The sequence below is a fragment of the Mixophyes fleayi genome, chromosome 2 (genome assembly GCF_038048845.1).
Source record: "Mixophyes fleayi isolate aMixFle1 chromosome 2, aMixFle1.hap1, whole genome shotgun sequence".
Taxonomy (NCBI): Eukaryota; Metazoa; Chordata; class Amphibia; order Anura; family Limnodynastidae; genus Mixophyes; species Mixophyes fleayi.
The window spans coordinates 260025413-260045016 of NC_134403.1; the positions used below are offsets into that span (position 1 = coordinate 260025413).

A 19604-nucleotide genomic window follows, 5' to 3' on the forward strand; every position below is an offset into this window, starting at 1 on the left:
TTATAAAGCAGATGTAATAGTGTGGTGGTCAAGTACTGATGGGAAATCCTTCCCTTACCTTGTCCTCCAGACACGAGTCAGGTTCTTTTCTGTTCGGATATCCGGTGGTCAGGAGATAAATACTTCAATGAAAGGGACAAGGATTGGTCAAACAACTTGGGTTTATTGAGAATGCGGTAAGGATAGTTTTGGTAAGCCACCGCGCCACTGACCCCTTCAGCTCAATAGTAATGACAAAATAATGCGTCTGGTCAGCATAGAGCATAATAGCATTTAACATATAACATACACACGAAAAGAGTTCCCCCAGCACACTGCTATAGCCAGCAACAGATCTGCTATTTCTACTGTAGATAAAAATGTAAAAGTCTCAGTTACACACATTTGCAAATGTATGTTTAAGACACCCACCTCTCCACGGTGCTTTTGCTAATAGGGTGGTCCTAACTCTAAACAATGAGAGTCCCATATATTTGGGCCATACATATGTGTTTTTAAATTGAGAGCCCACTTACCAAAGAGGTACCCCAGAAATCTCCAAATAGCAATCCAATGTCAGCACTCCCCCTCAGCTACTGACACCAACATGAACCATCAATAATAACCCATCAAGACTCTTACAGTCACTACCGCGCCCACTAGAGGGCTCCTTCTTATTCAGGTGTTTGGGGTACCGTGCTATTCCCTCTAGGCCCCAAAATAGTACAGTAGGGTTATGGGCACATTTGGTGTTGCTCCTGGGGCGGCCTGTTCTGGGTTTTGTGGCCCTGCCGGTTGCTGATCCATTTTTCACTGAGGGTATTACTCTCCTGATGCACTCGGATTCTGTTCGGTTTGACGCCAAAGTTTATGTGGTGGTTGAGTACTGATGGGAAATCTTTCCCTTACCTTGTCCTCCAGAGTCAGGTTCTTTTCTGTTCGGACATCCGGTTGTCAGGAGATAAATACTTCAATGAAAGGGACAAGGATTGGTCAAACAACTTGGGTTTATTGAAGATGCGGTAAGGATAGTTTTGGTAAGCCACCGCTCCACTGACCCCTTCAGCTCAATAGTAATGACAAAATAATGCGTCTGGTCAGCATAGAGCACAATAGCATTTAACATATAACATACACCTGGTGAGTATAAGGCACAATAGCGATAACATCTTCAATGCACATTGTCTAATAAGGCACACTGGTTATCACAATTACTACTTTCAAGTTAACAATATCTGACTGGTGATGATGCAAGAACCATCAATAATAACCCACCTAGACTCTTACGGTCACTACCGCGCCCACTAGAGGGCTCCTTCTTATTCAGGTGTTTGGGGTACCGTGCTATTCCCTCTAGGTTAACTTGAATCGCAGCGGTACCGCTAACGCTTGAATGTCACACCTTCCATATCAATAAATCAACTATTAGGTAAATCACATAACATTAACATCATCTAAAACATTTGGTGCACCAATATTATCCCAGGTAACGTTACCATATTTTACACTCAGTCCTGGGCTGACCTGTGCACAGGAATTTGGTAGTGTTCCAATGTCCTGCAGAGGTTTTGTCACTCACCGGATAGTGAGTGCTACTTCTCGTGTGTTTGGGAACCGTGGCCGTCCACCATCCTGAGGGTCTGCGCATGTGCAGCCCTTTCAAACCTTCAGTACATGTTCCTTTTAGTTAATTGGCTGATCAGGCAACACTCCCTATTTAAAGCACCTGTGGTCAATACCTCATTGCCTGATCTTGGAGTCTCATTCCCCATGAGCCTCTGAAGGTGTTCCTGTGTTTCCTCGTGTATTCAGCTCCTGCTGATTCCTGTTGTTTGTTTGTGGTTTCCGGACCACTTCAACTCTCCTGTGTTTCATCGTGACTGCACCAGCTGATTCCTATCCGCTGCCTTCGTGCTTCTACAGTTTCCTAACCATTTCAACTCTCCTGTGTTTCATCGTGACTGCACCAGCTGATTCCTATCCGCTGCCTCCGTGCTTCTACGGTTTCCTAACCATTTCAACTCTCCTGTGTTTCATCGTGACTGCACCAGCTGATTCCTATCCGCTGCCTCCGTGCTTCTACAGTTTCCAAACAACTTCAACTCTCCTGTGTTTCATCGTGACTGCACCAGCTGATTCCTATCCGCTGCCTCCGTGCTTCCACAGTTTCCAAACCATTTCAACTCTCCTGTGTTTCATCGTGACTACACCAGCTGATTCCTATCCGCTGCCTCCGTGTATCTGCAGTGTCCTGCTCATCGCAACCCTCCAGTACTCATCGTGTCTGCAGCCAGCCGATCCGCTGTCTCCGTGCTTCTACAGTGTTCCTGCTTGTGTCAACTCACCTGTCTGCATCGGATCAACGCTCCGCTGCTTTCATCTCGGCTAGACCGCCTCAACTCTCCCGTGTTCTCCAGGTGTCCAGTTCTATATACTACTGCTTCCTGAGTATTGTTTACATCCTCGCTGGTCTACCTACTGTGCGCTGCACCTACTTGTTTACCGCTTCCACCCTCCTGGGACTTCGCATCCTGCCGACCTCCAACCGTTCAGGTATCCCTGCACCTCCCTCTGACAGCCTGCTCTCCTGAACCACGGTATGCATACTTCTCATTGACTGTGCTGGTGTATTGCATATCTAGCTGGACTGAGTTGTTCTCCTCCGGAGTTTCCTATCCACTGAGGCTATTGCTATCATTTGACTGTGTTACCTTTTAGCCTGGATAGTTCTTGTGACTTTGTATATTTGTGCAGTGCTGCTCAGTTATTACTATTTTGTGCATATCATCGTGGGATCAAGTTCAGTGTGCCCGTGTATACTCTGCATTGCATTTATCTCCCCGTGCTCCTCCTCACTTATATATTTCAGTGGTACAACTTGCTAGAGGCAGACCACTGTTCCCTGTTTCCTGAGTCACCAGTTTCCAGTACCCTTTCACATAGCAGTGGTACAACTTGCTAACGCAGACCACTGACTCCCTGGATACCTTCACCTGGATTCCATTCCTTCACCCAGACAGCGGTACAACTTGCTATACGCAGACCGCTGACTCTCATCACCTCCTTGTTACCTCTGGACATTCCTCTTCACTATAGCAGTGGTACAACTTGCTATACGCAGACCACTGACTACCCTCACGTTTCCTTGTCCATCCAGTTCCTCGTGTACAGTTATCTACCTATTACCAGTGCTGCTAGTCATAGACTTTCCTCGAGCATTCTCTTAACATCTGCTGTCTCCTGTTCCGTGATCACCCCGCTACCAGAGTACCATATTAAAAACTATACTGCTCTGGTAAGTCTATCATCTGGTGATACCTGGGTAAAGACTCCTAGTGCCTGTGACAGTAAGATCAGGCCATGACAGACCCAGATTCGGAACCTACAGCTAAAGAGATGCTGCAGCATCTGGTTACCCGTATGGAGCAACAGGATGCTCGCCAACAGCTGTTGCTACAATGTTACCAAGCGTTAGCCTCCCAAGGAACATCTGGGCCAAATATCACAGCTATTGTTGAAGCTCCTGTGCTTTCCTCCGTTTCCCCAGTGCCATCCCAGGTGTCTACAGCTTCTACGCTTCACCTGCCTACTCCGTCAAAGTATGATGGAGACCCCAAAACATGTAGGGGTTTTCTCAATCAATGCTCAGTTCATTTTGAGCTCCAACCTCAAAATTTCTCTACTCATCGTTCCAGAGTGGCCTATCTTATTTCATTGTTTTCTGGACAAGCTCTCGCATGGGCTTCCCCTCTGTGGGAAAGAAACGATCCATTATTACAGGATAGTGCCAAATTTATTTCCACGTTCCGAAGTGTATTCGATGAACCAGGTCGTGTCATCTCCGCTGCATCCAGCATCCTCCGTCTACGTCAGGGTTCTCGTACAGTAGGCCAGTACGTCATTCAATTTAGGATACTAGCCTCTGAACTTCAGTGGAACACTGAAGCGTTAATTGCCGCCTTCTGGCAGGGGCTCTCCGATAAAATTAAAGATGCACTGACTACTCAAGAACTACCTACTTCTTTAGAAGATTTGATTTCTCTTTGCCATCGTGTAGACATGAGATTTCGTGAAAGGGAGTCTGAAAAAACAACTTCAGTTAAAGCCCCACTTCGCTCAACTTCTCAACTTCATCCAGCTTCATCTTCTGTGATACCCATGGAGATAGGACGCTCCAAATTAACCACTGAGGAGAGGAACCGAAGAGTAAAGAATAGACTTTGTATCTTTTGTGCTGATTCCACACATATGCTCAATTCATGCCCTAAAAAATCGGGAAATGCCAGGCCCTAACTAGTTCTGGAGAGGTGAAGTTAGGGTCCCTGGAGTCCTCTCCATGTTCTACGAAATTAAAAGTCTGCGCTTTTGATGTTACAATTTCCTTCGCTACCAAATCCTTTGAGTCCCAAGCACTTATTGATTCTGGAGCTGCAGGAAATTTTATTTCTAAATCCCTCGTGAATCAATGGTCCCTACCAGTGATTACCCTGAAGACACCTATTACTGTGACTGCTATTGATGGATCACGTCTTATCAATGGTCTCATCACCCAGGGTACGTCTCCAGTAACTCTTCAGATTGGTGTGCTACACCAAGAAGAAATTTCGTTTTTAATTCTTCCTGTTACTACAAGTCCGATTGTTTTAGGCCTTCCATGGCTTCAATGTCACTCTCCCCAGATTGACTGACGCACTCCTTAAGTTACGTCTTGGGGAGCTGAATGTCATCATCATTGTCTCTCCCAAGTCGTTCCTCTTAAAATACAGCAATCCTCCATTTCACCTTCCTCATCGGGACTCCCTCCTCACTATGCTTCATTTGCCGATGTATTTGATAAAACTCAGTCTGAACGTCTTCCTCCTCATCGTTCATGGGATTGTCCGATTGATCTTCTACCTGGCAAGACTCCTCCTAGGGGTCGTGTGTATCCTCTTTCGTTACCTGAAACTCAAGCTACATCTGAATACATCCAAGAGAATCTCCAGCGGGGATTTATTCGACCTTCTACTTCTCCCGCTGGAGCCGGGTTCTTCTTTTTAAAAAAGAAGGATGGATCACTACGCCCCTGCATAGATTTTCGTGGACTTAACGCCATTACTATCAAAAATCGGTATCCCATTCCACTGATTACTGAGCTATTTGATCGGATTAAGGGAGCTCGGATCTTTGCCAAGTTGGATCTTCGTGGTGCCTACAATTTAATTAGAATCAGGTCCGGTGACGAATGGAAGACAGCTTTCAACACCAGAGATGGGCATTATGAATACTTAGTAATGCCTTTCGGGTTATGTAATGCCCCCGCTGTTTTCCAGGGCTTCATTAATGAGATCTTCCGGGACTTGTTATATGTATGTGTCGTCGTTTATCTGGACGACATATTGATCTTTTCACAGGACCTGCTTTCTCATCACCAACATGTGGCAGAAGTTCTTTCCAGACTCCGGAGAAATTCATTATTCTGCAAATTAGAAAATGTTCATTCGAGTTGCCCCAGATTCCATTTTTGGGTTATATTGTCTCCGGAGTTGGCCTGCAAATGGATCCAGAAAAGGTGAATGCTGTGTTACATTGGCCTCAGCCAACTACTCTTCGTGCCATTCAGCGTTTTTTAGGTTTTGCCAATTACTATAGACGCTTCATTCAAGATTTCTCTTCGATTGCATCTCCTATTGTGGCCCTGACTCGTAAAGGGGCCAATACTAAGCAATGGTCATCTGAGGCTCTTCAAGCCTTTCAGGTTCTTAAAGAGTCCTTCTCCTCTGCTCCCATTCTTCGACAGCCTGATGTGACGCTTCCCTTCTTCCTAGAGGTAGATGCCTCTAATGTTGGTTTAGGAGCCATTCTCTCCCAAAGATCGGAGCAACAAAAATTCCATCCTTGTGCCTTTTACTCTCGGGGTCTTCTGCCTGCGGAGAAGAATTACACCATCGGGGACAAGGAGTTGCTGGCTATTAAAGTAGCCTTAGAGGAGTGGAGATACTTGTTGGAGGGAGCTCGTCACCCTGTGACAATTTTCACGGATCATAAGAATTTGTCATATCTACAGTCTGCTCAATGTTTGAATCCTCGTCAAGCAAGATGGTCTCTTTTCTTTTCTCGTTTTGAGTTAATCATAACCTTCAAACCAGCTGCAAAGAATAAAAAAGCAGACGCTCTATCTCGAGCCTTTGTGACGTCCTCAGACGTTGAAGAGGTCCCCAACCACTCTATATTAGATCCCAAATGTGTTTCTCTGGCTGCTTCTTCCACTAAGGTGCTACCATTTGGTAAAACCCTCGTGCCTCCTGCTCTTAGGAAGAAAATCCTTTCGTGGTTTCACTCTTCTCGTTTTTCTGGACACTCTGGTGAACGCAAGACCTTTGAGATCCTCTCTCGAAGTTACTGGTGGCCTTCTATGAGGAGAGATGCCAAAGAGTTTGTAGCCGCATGTGAATTGTGTTCTCAGTTCAAGACTCCCCGCAGAACTCCAGCGGGTTTGCTTCAACCACTACCCATTCCGTCCAAGCCATGGACCCATATTAGTATGGACTTTGTTACTGATCTTCCGCCTAGTAAAAACTGCAATACTATTTGGGTAGTGGTAGACAGATTTTCGAAGATGGCGCATTTCGTTCCCTTGGCTGGTTTGCCTTCTTCTTCTACTCTGGCTGAATATTTCATCAAAGAAATCTTTCGTATCCATGGATGTCCGTCCGGGATTTGTGTCAGATAGAGGAGTAAAATTCGTGTCCAGATTCTGGCGGGCCCTTTGTAAGACCTTGGGCATACGATTATCACTCTCATCTTCCAACCATCCTCAATCAAACGGACAAACTGAAAGGGTCAATCAAGATCTTGAGACTTTTATAAGGATGTTCTCGTCAGCCAATCAAGACAACTGGGTAGAATTGCTTCCTTGGGCTGAATTCGCTCATAACAACATGTACCATGAGTCATCTTCTAAAACTCCATTCTTTGTGGTTTACGGTCACCATCCGTCTTTTCCGTAATTTCCTGCCCTCCCTCCCACCCAAGTTCCTGCTGTAGAGACTGTTTGTCAAACTTTCAAAAATATTTGGTCTCAGGTCAAAACCTGTTTAAAGAAGACATCTGCCAGATATAAGTCTTTTGCAGATAAAAAGAGACGGGCTATTCCACCATTGAAAATTGGAGATCGTGTCTGGTTATCTACCAAAAATATTCGTTTGAAGGTCCCATCTATGAAATTCGCTCCTCGTTTTATTGGTCCATATAGGATCATTCAAGTGATAAATCCAGTTTGTTTCAAACTTCTACTTCCTAAGAATCTTCGTATTTTCAACGCCTTCCATGTGTCCTTGCTCAAACCTCTCATCATCAACCGTTTCTCGGTCCCTCCTTCAGCACCTCGGCCAGTTCAAATTCATCAAGAGGAAGACTTTGAGATTACTCATATATTGGATGCAAAAATTTCGCGAGGAGTTCTCCGTTTCCTCGTTCATTGGAAGGGCTTTGGTCCTGAGGAGCGTTCATGGATCAAGGCTGAAGATCTCAACGCTCCAGCTCTTCTTAAGAAGTTTTATTCCAAGTTTCCGGACAAACCCGATTCCAGGTGTTCTGTGCCCACCTTTAAAAGGGGGGGTACTGTCACTCACCGGATTGTGAGTGCTACTTCTCGTGTGTTTAGGAACTGTGGCCGTCCACCATCCTGAGGGTCTGCGCATGTGCAGCCCTTTCAAACCTTCAGTACATGTTCCTTTTAGTTAATTGGCTGATCAGGCAAGACTCCCTATTTAAAGCACCTGTGGTCAATACCTCGTTGCCTGATCTTGGAGTCTCATTCCCCATGAGCCTCTGAAGGTGTTCCTGTGTTTCCTCGTGTATTCAGCTCCTGCTGATTCCTGTTGTTCATTTTTGGTTTCTGGACCACTTCAACTCTCCTGTGTTTCATCGTGACTGCACCAGCTGATTCCTATCCGCTGCCTCCGTGCTTCTACAGTTTCCTAACCATTTCAACTCTCCTGTGTTTCATCGTGACTGCACCAGCTGATTCCTATCCGCTGCCTCCGTGCTTCTACAGTTTCCAAACCACTTCAACTCTCCTGTGTTTCATCGTGACTGCACCAGCTGATTCCTATCCGCTGTCTCCGTGCTTCTACAGTGTTCCTGCTTGTGTCAACTCGCCTGTCTGCATCGGATCAACGCTCCGCTGCTTTCATCTCGGCTAGACCGCCTCAACTCTTCCGTGTTCTCCAGGTGTCCAGTTCTATATACTACTGCTTCCTGAGTATTGTTTTCATCCTCGCTGGTCTACCTACTGTGCGCTGCACCTACTTGGTTACCGCTTCCACCCTCCTGGGACTTCGCATCCTGCCGGCCTCCAGCCGTTCAGGTATCCCTGCACCTCCCTCTGACAGCCTGCTCTCCTGAACCACGGTATGCATACTTCTCATTGACTGTGCTGGTGTATTGCATATCTAGCAGGACTGAGTTGTTCTCCTCCGGAGTTTCCTATCCACTGAGACTATTGCTATCATTTGACTGTGTTACCTTTTAGCCTGGATAGTTCTTGTGACTTTGTATATTTGTGCAGTACTGCTCAGTTATTACTATTATGTGCATATCATCGTGGGATCAAGTTCAGTGTGCCCGTGTATACTCTGCATTGCATTTATCTCCCCGTGCTCCTTCTCACTTATATATTTCAGTGGTACAACTTGCTAGAGGCAGACCACTGTTCCCTGTTTCCTGAGTCACCAGTTTCCAGTACCCTTTCACATAGCAGTGGTACAACTTGCTAATGCAGACCACTGACTCTCCGGATACCTTCACTTGGATTCCATTCCTTCACCCAGATAGCGGTACAACTTGCTATACGCAGACCGCTGACTACCCTCACGTTTCCTTGTCCATCCAGTTCCTCGTGTACAGTTATCTACCTATTACCAGTGCTGCTAGTCATAGACTTTCCTCGAGCATTCTCTTACCATCTGCTGTCTCCTGTTCCGTGATCACCCCGCTACCAGAGTACCATATTACCAACTATACTGCTCTGGTAAGTCTATCATCTGGTGATACCTGGGTAAAGACTCCTAGTGCCCGTGACAGGTTTCCTTCAAGGGTTAAGTATTATAGTAGAAAGCAGGGCTGTTGCTCAGTTCAGCCACAATATGGCGCTGTTCTCTCAACAATCAATGAATCTCTATCAGCACTGCAACAGGGAATAGTGTCCAGATATCAGCACACACACAGGATATAGCTGAAACGACAGTCTTAATTGTTCCCTGCAGCCTGTGTAAAGGTATGATCTGGGAGGGAAAAGCTCTCACAATCCTTCCTTGTACAAGAATGCAATGGCAGTTTTGGGTAGATTCTCTCATCACTCGTCCCTCTGACTCTGGGGTGTGTGCAATACACTGCAGGCTAAAGTTTTACCTTGAGAGGGTTCTGCAGTTAGTGGAGACTGTCTTTGGCGCCCCACTGTGTGTCCCCAGCTGTTCTCCGTCCGCTTTGCTGGCAATGTCACCAGTTCTGGCAGCAGCTTATCTTCTCTCTGCTCGGCTGCACGTCCTCCCCCTTGTTCCTTCTACCATGCTGCTCTCTCTCTCTCCTCCTTCCTGCACATCCTCTTCCTGTTACTCCCCCAGTCAATCAGGGCCTTCATCCTCCTTCTGTCAATCACTCCTGGGCACAAGTTTTCAGGAGCACAATTAACCCCTTGTAGCCCTGCATTTTAACAGCGCTGATGCACTCCTCTGTGCTGTTCAACTGGGCTTTGGGGCACCACAATAGCAGATGTTGTTGCTTGTATGAGGTGATACTGAAGTTTACACATAATTTGTCTTTACTTATTGTTATGCAGCCCATCATAAAACATTTTCAAAATCAGTGAAGAGACCTGAAGAAGACATGTTTTTATACTGAATAGATATAAATGAGCAAATGCAAGGGTGCTAAAATGCATTTGGATTAGAAGGCATCATATGTGTAAATAGAAAAATAAGTAGTTAAAAAAGCATTTATTAAGCAAGGTATGTAGGGAATATATTAGATTTTGGGCATCATCATTGTGATAGTGATATAAAATATCTGATCTGTAATTACCAGCTGCCCAGTACTATGAACTAGCACTGTGACTGTAGTTGTTGATGATCTTGAGCCACCAGCTAGTAGAGCGTCTGTATCCACCAACTACCTAGTGTCATGAATAGCATTATACCTGTAATTATCAAATGCCTGGAGCCAGCAACTGCATACATGGATATGTATCTCCACCAACAGGTATGATTGCTATTCAGCTACCTAATTTATCAAGATTATCCCACACCTTTTACAGAGTATTTTCTTTTTAACAGGGTCACCTTTACCTTCTGTTTCAATGTATGTAATTTATTTGTGTCATGTTAGGGGCTGCGTAATATGTTGATGTCATATAAATAAACATAATAATAATCTGTTTTCTTTAGGTTCTACCTACAAGCTGGTTTGTTACTTTACAAACTGGTCTCAGTATCGGCCAGACTCTGCAAAGTACTTGCCAGGAAATATTGACCCGCAGCTCTGCACACATCTCATATATGCCTTCGCCACCATGAGTGAGCACAAGATTGCACCTTTCGAGTTGAACGATGATGTCCACTATAAGCAGTTTAACGACCTTAAGCTAAAGTTAGTATAACAAACTTGTCCACAGCATTTACAGGGGGGAATTCAATTAGTCACGAAGTGTCTCTGGAACATCGCAAGACACTCGGCGGTGAAGATTTGACAGAAATCTCTGCTCATTTTTCCTTGTGTGCAAGGGGTAGTGAGCCGAGATATCAATAATAATTGTCGTCAATTTGCGCACCGCAATATCTGCGCAACACAGCAATGGCAATTGAATCCCCCCCATAGGGTCAGACTAACAATTTGATTGTTTTACTGAATCAACATTGATTGTGTGATCCGCATGATAAGACAGATATTTAATTGAATAATCCCGTATATATTCTTCATCCTCTGTACCATCAACGCAACATATAGATAATATTATCTATGTGCTACATTTGCTTGAGTCCTACATTGCATTCTACTTGATTTGCTAGTTATATTTATGTGTTAAAGCTGCACTAGTCATCTCATAGTGAATCATTATCTGTCTTGTCTTGTTCTGTGTTTTAGGAACCCAAAGTTGGTGACATTATTGGCAATCGGTGGTTGTAACTTTGGGACACAGAAGTAAGCATCAATATATATATATATATATATATATGCATAAATGGAAATAATTTATCTGTTATTTCACTGTGACCCTCTATTTTCTTATCTTTAGGTTCACAGCTATGGTTGAAACCGCTGCTAACCGTAACATTTTCATTACATCTGTGATTGCACATCTCCGTCAATATAACTTTGATGGCATTGACCTCGACTTTCAGTACCCTGGATCTCGAGGTAGCGCCCCTGATGACAAGCAAAGATTTACTATACTCATAGAGGTGGGCTACTAAATTCTACTACTACAAATCTACAAGATCTGCTGGCTCATAAGACATCATTATTTTCTTCAGGGAGAGCATATGGGAGCTTCTCATATAAAGTACCCATCTTATCTAATGCCAGTTACTGCAGTATGTACATGAGAGGGAGGACATAGACATAGACTCAGTTGGATTAATAGTGTGGTGCAGTATAACAACTGTCTCCTACCACTATGCTTTTGGGGAGAAGGTAGAAAAAATAACTACAACAGTTCTTTTCTGTTTTTGACATAGTCATAGTGTATTGCTTGAGGACGACTGTCTAACATACTTTGTATATATACCACTGAGTTGGTTGTTTCAGCATGCCAAGTTAAACTTCCTTGGAATTGTGCTTGACCCTCTTTGGTTATTCATGCTTGCCAGAGTTGCTTCAAATAAATGATATCATGCTATTTTTATTAATTTCTACCATGTGCCTTATGTCTTCTTCGTGGTCTACATATAAACTGGATAAACCTTCTTCTTTATTTTCTAACTGATTTAAGTAATCAAAATGAAACACTATTTTTTTTTTGAGTTGCTCTGAAAAATAGATTTATATGTACGGGTAGCGTCTGATTAGAGGCATATTTAGCTCCATTATGAGAGTATCTGCTATTAAAGTAATTTCATCATTTTCCAAAAAGCATTGTCTATGCGATTTGTGTGGTTCTAAAGCACAAACAATTTATTTAGCAAAAGCAAAAGTTTAGCAGTTAAATAAATAAGTACAGTACAGCCAATACATGATACACACATACGCTGCGCCCGCTTTGCTCTGCTGGATCCAGATAGACAGTCCTTCAGTCCTGAAGACTGTGGTCAGAGTGACTGCTTAGCCGATTCCAGGGAGCTGTATATATATATTTAGTGATACAGTGGAGACAATACAGGTGACTTGGCAAATTTCCATAGGTTCAGGCTCCAGGAAGGTCCAGTGGAATGCAGTCCATAGATCAGTTCAAACAACCCCCTCCAAGGGTGGGGGGCAGCATTCCAAGGGTGGGGGTCAGCTCTCCAGATGATGCATACTTAGTTTTCCCGCCAAGAACTGGTTCAAACTAGTCTATTAGCATTACATAGACAATATCATTCTAATCATTTATCCCCTATCATCGATCACTAGCGCACGCAATGTGCGATCCTTTCGGCGAATGAAGCGGACAACTGCGGATAAATAGGGGATTCGAATGATACCAAACATGACATGTTTCCTGTGACCTGAACTCTAAATATCACTAATATGTACAAATAACATTACAATATTTAACTATAAACTAAATAACAATTGCTCTTAAACAACTGTGGATTGGAACTATTATAAATATAATATACATATGTATATATATATATGAATGTGTAAGTGCGAGTGTATGCTTGTGTGACTTATCGTGCGATCACGCCATAACACGTGGCGTACGCTTCGCAATCGCACGGTAAGACAATATTAATCAATATACTTTCTTTCATCCAATTATACGACTTTGACACTGCTTCCAACCTTTTTTCCCTCTCCATAACACACCATTAAAGTCATAAAATACTATACAATTGGCAAAATCCTTTATTAACATCTAGTTTTCTGTTGCCCTAAGCAGTAATAGGAAATGAGCATGGAATTGCCAAGTAACTGAATTTATTTAATTTGCCCTAAAAATATCAAGAATGTTTAAAAGGTAAAAAATATTTTAAAGGGTATTTATCACCTTACCACAAGATATTTAGAGAAAGTGTTTCATGTAGAATAGTGGGAGTCTCTCACCATTTTCTCGTGATTCCCTATGCTCAGTGTCCCACTGTGCCCATTAGTGTGCAGTTGTCTAATAGAAGGCACCATGCAAATGTGTCTTGTAGAGGAATATATCGTAAACATATTAACAGCATGTTATTGAAAAAATCTGGATAGATATTCAATTCTAATTATATATAAAATAGATTAATGCTGGTTGTTTGTTTCTGTAATTTAAAGTGTTGCAAATTTGCAATTGTGCACTAAAACAAACAGCTCTCAATTGTTTAACGAGTTTATCATTTTTACCTCTCAAATCTTGTTTGGGTATAATACACTGAAGCTGTAGCCCTGTGAGGGAGTCATGTGTAACCATTACCACTTATATTAATTTAATACTATAAACAAAACAGGAATAGTTATTTTGTCAGTATCCTGTCTGTAGCCATATGAGTCCTGCATAGACTAATAGAAGCCTAGTTCATTATGTAACTTATTCCTTTAATCTTGTGTCTCTCAGGAAATGCTTGATGCATTTAATAAAGAAGCAAAAGCCAAGGGTCTTCCACGGCTCCTGATCACAGCAGCAGTGGCTGCAGGAAAAGGAACCATTGATGCTGGATATGAGATAGCGAAGATTGGAAAGTGAGTTAGAGAGAGGAAATCATTTGGAGAACATTAAGCGTAATATAGAGTTACTTATAATCAACAAGTATTACAAATCTGTGTGTGTAAATTTACATTTTCAGTGACTGTCCTGTCATGTGTCATGTCTGTGGTTTTCATTATGTTACAAGGTCATAAGACGAGTCTATTTATTCTTATTTTAAAGTGTATAGCTCCATTTCTCCATTTTTCTCCATAGACTCCTAGATTTTATCAGTGTGATGACTTATGATTTCCATGGCGGGTGGGACACTCTGTCTGGACACAACAGCCCCCTGTGCCACGGTTCCACTGATGTGGGAGATTTAATATACTTTTACACTGTAAGCAAACCAGACCATTTCCCCTATGATTATACTGTTATCACATAAGATCATAATGATACAACATTTATAATCATATGAACTGCATTATTCTATATTTAGATGTCTGTTTTTATCTTTCTGGCATTATGTATTGTTTACTAATATGGATGAACTGTCTAAGTCTGCATGAAAAACTACATTAACCAATCGGATATTTGTTTTCATTGTCTAATTTGCACTAGACAAATTCATTCTTAAGTGCATATTTACATCTTTGAGCTATGTTGGAACTTAACCCTTACTCTCTCTAATCATCTATTACATAGATCACTGAACACGGTAAAGCTGAGCTTTTCCTATTCTCTTTCCATTATTGATATGTGTGGAGTTTGTATGTTCTCCCTGTGTTTGCGTGGGTTTCCTCCGGGTGCTCCGGGTTCCTCCCACACTCCAAAAACACACTGGTAGGTTAATTGACTGCTATCAAAATTGACCCTAGTCTCTCCCTCTCTCTGTCTGTCTGTCTCCCTCTCTGTCTGTCTGTGTGTGAGTGTGTACCTATATTAGGGAATTTAGACTGTAAGCTCCAATGGGGCAGGGACTGATGTGAATGAGTTCTCAGTACAGCGCTGCGGAATTAGTGGCGTTATATAAATAGATGATGATGATGATGATGTTCTCTTCACCCCAGGTATTTGCTATGAATTACTGGAGAGATAATGGAGCACCTGCAGAGAAGCTCCTTGTTGGATTCCCAACATATGGCCGAACATTCAGGAACCCTAATCCTAATAACTGCAATGTGGGGACCCCTATGTCTGGAGCAGGATCAGCTGGGAAATACACCCAGGAGGCTGGCTTCTGGGCCTACTATGAGGTGATATTTTATATGAAACATTAACATACACAATAACATGTAGATTGTCAATGTATAAGTAATCTGTAGAAAATAGATGCTAGGTACTGCACCCATAGACCCACTTAATCACTCACTTGTTTACCCAGTGAAGAAATGTTTAAGTCAGAGAAGGTGAGGTGATAGAGTGATGTACTGTAAAACAGCTTTTTATTGTCATTTAAATTGTGTAAATGCATTTCTGCTTGCAGTATATAGACTTCGAATTGATATTGCTGCTAATCTACTGTTCAGCTGTAGATAGAACAATGTTTCTACATTAATTACTTGAGGATGCTGCTCATCACTAAGTTGGTTTATTCTAACCTGTATATGTGACAGCCTGTAATCATTTTAGAAAGGGTTCTGGCACAATGTTTTTATATGAACTCTCCCTAAAATTAACCATTCCCAGTCAGTGTCACTGTATGCAGATTGTCTGCAACGTGATCATCTTAATGTACAGTTCTGAATAAAATGACAGTGAGTTATCTATAAAGGATAATCATAATGATGATACCCAGCTTTGTATTTTTTCACCAAATACACTATAAAATTGCATACTATAAAGTTGTACACTGGCTCCTAAGACCTACTTCTTTCCTTGGTCAAAAAATTGAACAGACCCCATCACCTACCTCCCTTTTCTGTGATTCCATCCCTTACTGCTTTGGAGATGAAATCCTATGAAAAGCTTTAAAAAAATGGGGTTAAAACCTTGAGTGTCTGTATATGACCCATCGCAAAAAATTTTTGTAACCAAACTTTTACTGTATATTGAGAAATTTTATTAAATATCTTTGAATCTTCTTTAAAGATAATTATTATTTTTATTATTATCATAAAACATTGCTTTATTATATTGTGTAATAGATTTATAATTATCATCTTTATTAGTAGCCACAAAGTTTTCAGTGTCGCACATTCAGATTCAAGTAATGAAAATTGCACATAAACAATAAAAAGGACAGACGAGGCTGATGAGAGCATACAGTTACAAGGGTAAGGGCAATGCTGAGACAATAGGAGCTAGTGGGACATTGGACTGGAGCAGGTAGTATGTGCAGAGGTAGTAGTATCCGGTGTAGGTAGGATACTTATAATGAAGAGGAAGGTTTGAGGCCGAACTTAAAGGATTTAAAGTTGGGGAAAGTGTGGTCAGATGAGGTGTGGAGTTCTATCAGTGGGGGGAAGCACAGAAGATGTCTTGGAGGCTGGTATTAGGAGGGTTTGCTGGAGAGGAAGAGAGGTGTAGGTTAGAGGTAGATTGAAGAGGAAGGGAAGGAGTGTATTTCTTATATTTGTGTGTCATCTGCATAGATGAGGTAGGGAAGTACAAAAGAGTGTATTAGTTCACAGAGAAAAGAGGTATAAAGAGAGAAAAACAGAGGGCTGAGAACAGAGCCAAGAACAGAGCCCTAGCATTGTTGTTGCGTGATTATTCTGCATTATTAAATTATAGTGATTTGTAAGAATAACCAACTTATTAAAACTTGACTAAGATTTGTTTATTTTTAGAGTTTATTGTGTTTTATTCTTTTCAGAATGTTTTTTAATAGTAAATTGTTACGCCTAGTAACCGTGCAACTTCACTGCTCAATTAGAAAGTATAGCATATCCATGGTTCCTGTATGCAACACATATACTTTAGAGATTTGCATGGTTATAATGTAAATGAGATTTTAATATGTAAGTGTGAAAATGTTGTTATCCAAATGCATGGAGTAACATATTTGTATTGTCTTTGCTAACAGTGCAATCATCTCAAAAAAATTTAAACACTGTACTCTATGCTATATTCTCCATAGATCTGTTCTTGGCTTAAAGGAGCCACAGTGAAATTGATTACAGACCAGAGGGTGCCCTATGCTTGCAAGGATAATGAATGGGTTGGATTTGACAACAAAGAAAGTTATGACTGCAAAGTAAGTTGGTGTTCAGATGAGGGTTTGTATAGTTACAAGCAAAAATTATATTGATTCAGAGTTAAATGGTAATCTTACACCTTAATGGTGGTGGCACAGGGTAGCAAGTGAAAGCTATGATTTATTTATTCAATGTTTTCAAAGCTGAAGCACTTTCAGGTGATGGAGAAGAGATAATCACTTTGACTAACATGTGTCAGTATGGGAGCAATTCACGGATTTGGTTCTAGATAAAAGTAGCAATAAATTTTGACAGTTCCATACCTCCCAATTGTCCTGATATTGACAGGACATTCCCGTTCACATATTACAAATGGGGCAGGGCAGAAAATGAATGAAGTTTTACCCTAATTTATCCATTTGAGGACAGAGTTTGGGTGAAACTGCGACAGGCCTTATTTTGTCCTGCTTTCATGATTGTAAATGTTGGGCGGTATGTAACACCACATATAAAGTGCAAACAGGCTGCTTCACACAGGCTACTTAGTGATATTTTGTGACTATGATTCTGTACCTTTTATTTAGTCTGCCACTGTCCACAAATACTTTGCTCTTATAAAAGAACCCCATAATTGTTATGGTTATTATTTGGGTGTATTTGTAGGGTTTTACATCACCTTGTCATATACAGTAAGATGTAAACAGCTCTACAAGAAAAGGGGTTTTGGTTCTTTAAAAGTTGTCTGTAGCTTAAGTTCTACAAAGGTGTAAAGTTGACATAGAAAATATCACCATTTCAAAACCAGCCAACACCTGACCCTAAAACTCAATACATCTATCTCTATATATATATATATATATATATATATATAGATGTTTTTACAAGAGTAAATTGTTTAGTTGGTATCAGGTAGCCATGGAAAAGTAAAGGAAAAGTCAAGGAAAGGGTCCAGCTTTTCTGCAGGGATCCCTGTTTGCCTACATAGCTGCAGTGTTGCCAATATTCCATCTCCTCTGTATTCCATAATTAAAATATGACATACAACACTGCAAACTGCACACAATATAGTTCTCCCAGAATCTATATTGTTTTTTGGGAAATTAATATTATTCACAATTTACTAAACGGTTTAAGTAATTTTTTATTCAGAAAGGTTTGCTCACAATTTAGGGCTCTTTTTTACTGCTTGAAAAAATGTCGGAAACATTATAACTTCATTATGTAATGTTATGTCACTTATACCCTAGGTGAGGTTTTTGAACGAAAGTGGTTTTGGTGGAGCTATGGTTTGGACCATTGATTTAGATGACTTCCTGGGAACATTCTGCAGTGAAGGGAAATATCCGTTGATCAGCCACCTGAAGTCCTTGCTGGAAGGTATGAGACTGTTTTAAAGAGAATAAATATGTATAAATATGGTTCATATTGTACATACATTTTCTAGAGATACCCATAAAAACACATGGACATAAGCTGTTTAGCATGCTGACTCTTACTCCATATATGTGCATTTATTAGGAGGAGGAAGTATCATTGTAGACAGCAACATAACAACTTATTGGCACACATGACATTACCAGAAGTAATTTGGAATGACACATACATATCACCTGACTCCTTAACCAAATGGAAAGGATCGCCTCTGACTGATTACAGTAGTAGCTATGGGTTTTGCACTATGGGTACATCAGTTTTTAGCTTCTGGTTAGCTTCTTTTTTGACTTTTTTGCCTATAAAGTTTGAAACAAGATTTAGTTATGTCTATCATAAGTACACCGATTTCATAATAAATACACCAGTTGTGTTTAAAATGCATTAATTGCTGCTAACTTATTAATTGTCCTTAATTTTATTGTAAATAAGTGTATTTATGAGAAACATTTTATTTTTGTTATGTAGGTTCAACCATTAACTGCCCTGGGGAGATATGTGATTCTAATATAACTATCCCAACCACTAGAACTACAACTACAAGTACAACTACACCTGGAGGCAGTACACCTAAACCTCCTGTCACCACTCCCCCAACCATTGAAGATGACCCCAACTTCTGTGTGGGTAAAGCTCTTAACTATTATGTGAACCCATTAAATTCCAATAAATTCTACCAGTGTGCATCTGGACGGACCTTCTCCATGAACTGCCCAAATGGTTTAGTGTTCGACACAGGATGCAACTGTTGCAACTGGCCATGAATATCCATCGCTTCCCTCTTATCTGAGAGCACCCCTCCCTCATTCTAAGACCCCCCAATAAATCTGCAACTCTATATGTTAGTCTGCTTAATATGCATTTTTTGTACACACAATAAACACAAGCAAATCCAACCTATTATCTCAATAACGTTATTTAAATATATGATGTATCAACTGAGCAAAGAGACATGTTCTACATCAGTTGAAGACCGTGACATTCAAGGCCAGCGCTACCACTAGACTAATCTACACTCTTAAAATATTAAATTGGTGATACATTGTCATTCATTCAATGTTCTTATTTTCTCAATGGTGTCTCTGGCTGTCATGTGCTGCCTCTCTATGTCAGGACTGGGAATGTGATGCTGGGTTATGGTTCCACTAGTGTGACAGAGGAGCAGAACATGCCTTCACCCCTCTGCACACAAGATAAGGAATGGGGGCAGGACAGTGCCTGAAGGGGTGGAGACCGGCATCAACCTTCAGCCCTGGTGACATTGTTAGGAT

At 41.5% G+C, this 19604-nt stretch overlaps 1 protein-coding gene across 1 annotated transcript in view; it reads left to right on the forward strand.

Moving 5' to 3' along the window:
* The window catches only part of LOC142138916 (acidic mammalian chitinase-like), a 44904-nt gene extending 25675 nt beyond the window's left edge, over nt 1-19229 (forward strand). Inside the window, exons 4-12 of the mRNA XM_075196030.1 lie at nt 10404-10605; nt 11101-11157; nt 11252-11417; nt 13691-13815; nt 14036-14159; nt 14833-15018; nt 16845-16961; nt 18150-18279; nt 18802-19229. Of these exons, the coding sequence (XP_075052131.1) occupies nt 10404-10605; nt 11101-11157; nt 11252-11417; nt 13691-13815; nt 14036-14159; nt 14833-15018; nt 16845-16961; nt 18150-18279; nt 18802-19097 (1403 nt within the window). The 3' untranslated portion in view covers nt 19098-19229. The remainder of the gene's footprint in view (nt 1-10403; nt 10606-11100; nt 11158-11251; nt 11418-13690; nt 13816-14035; nt 14160-14832; nt 15019-16844; nt 16962-18149; nt 18280-18801) is intronic.
* Nucleotides 19230-19604: the final 375 nt, after the last annotated feature.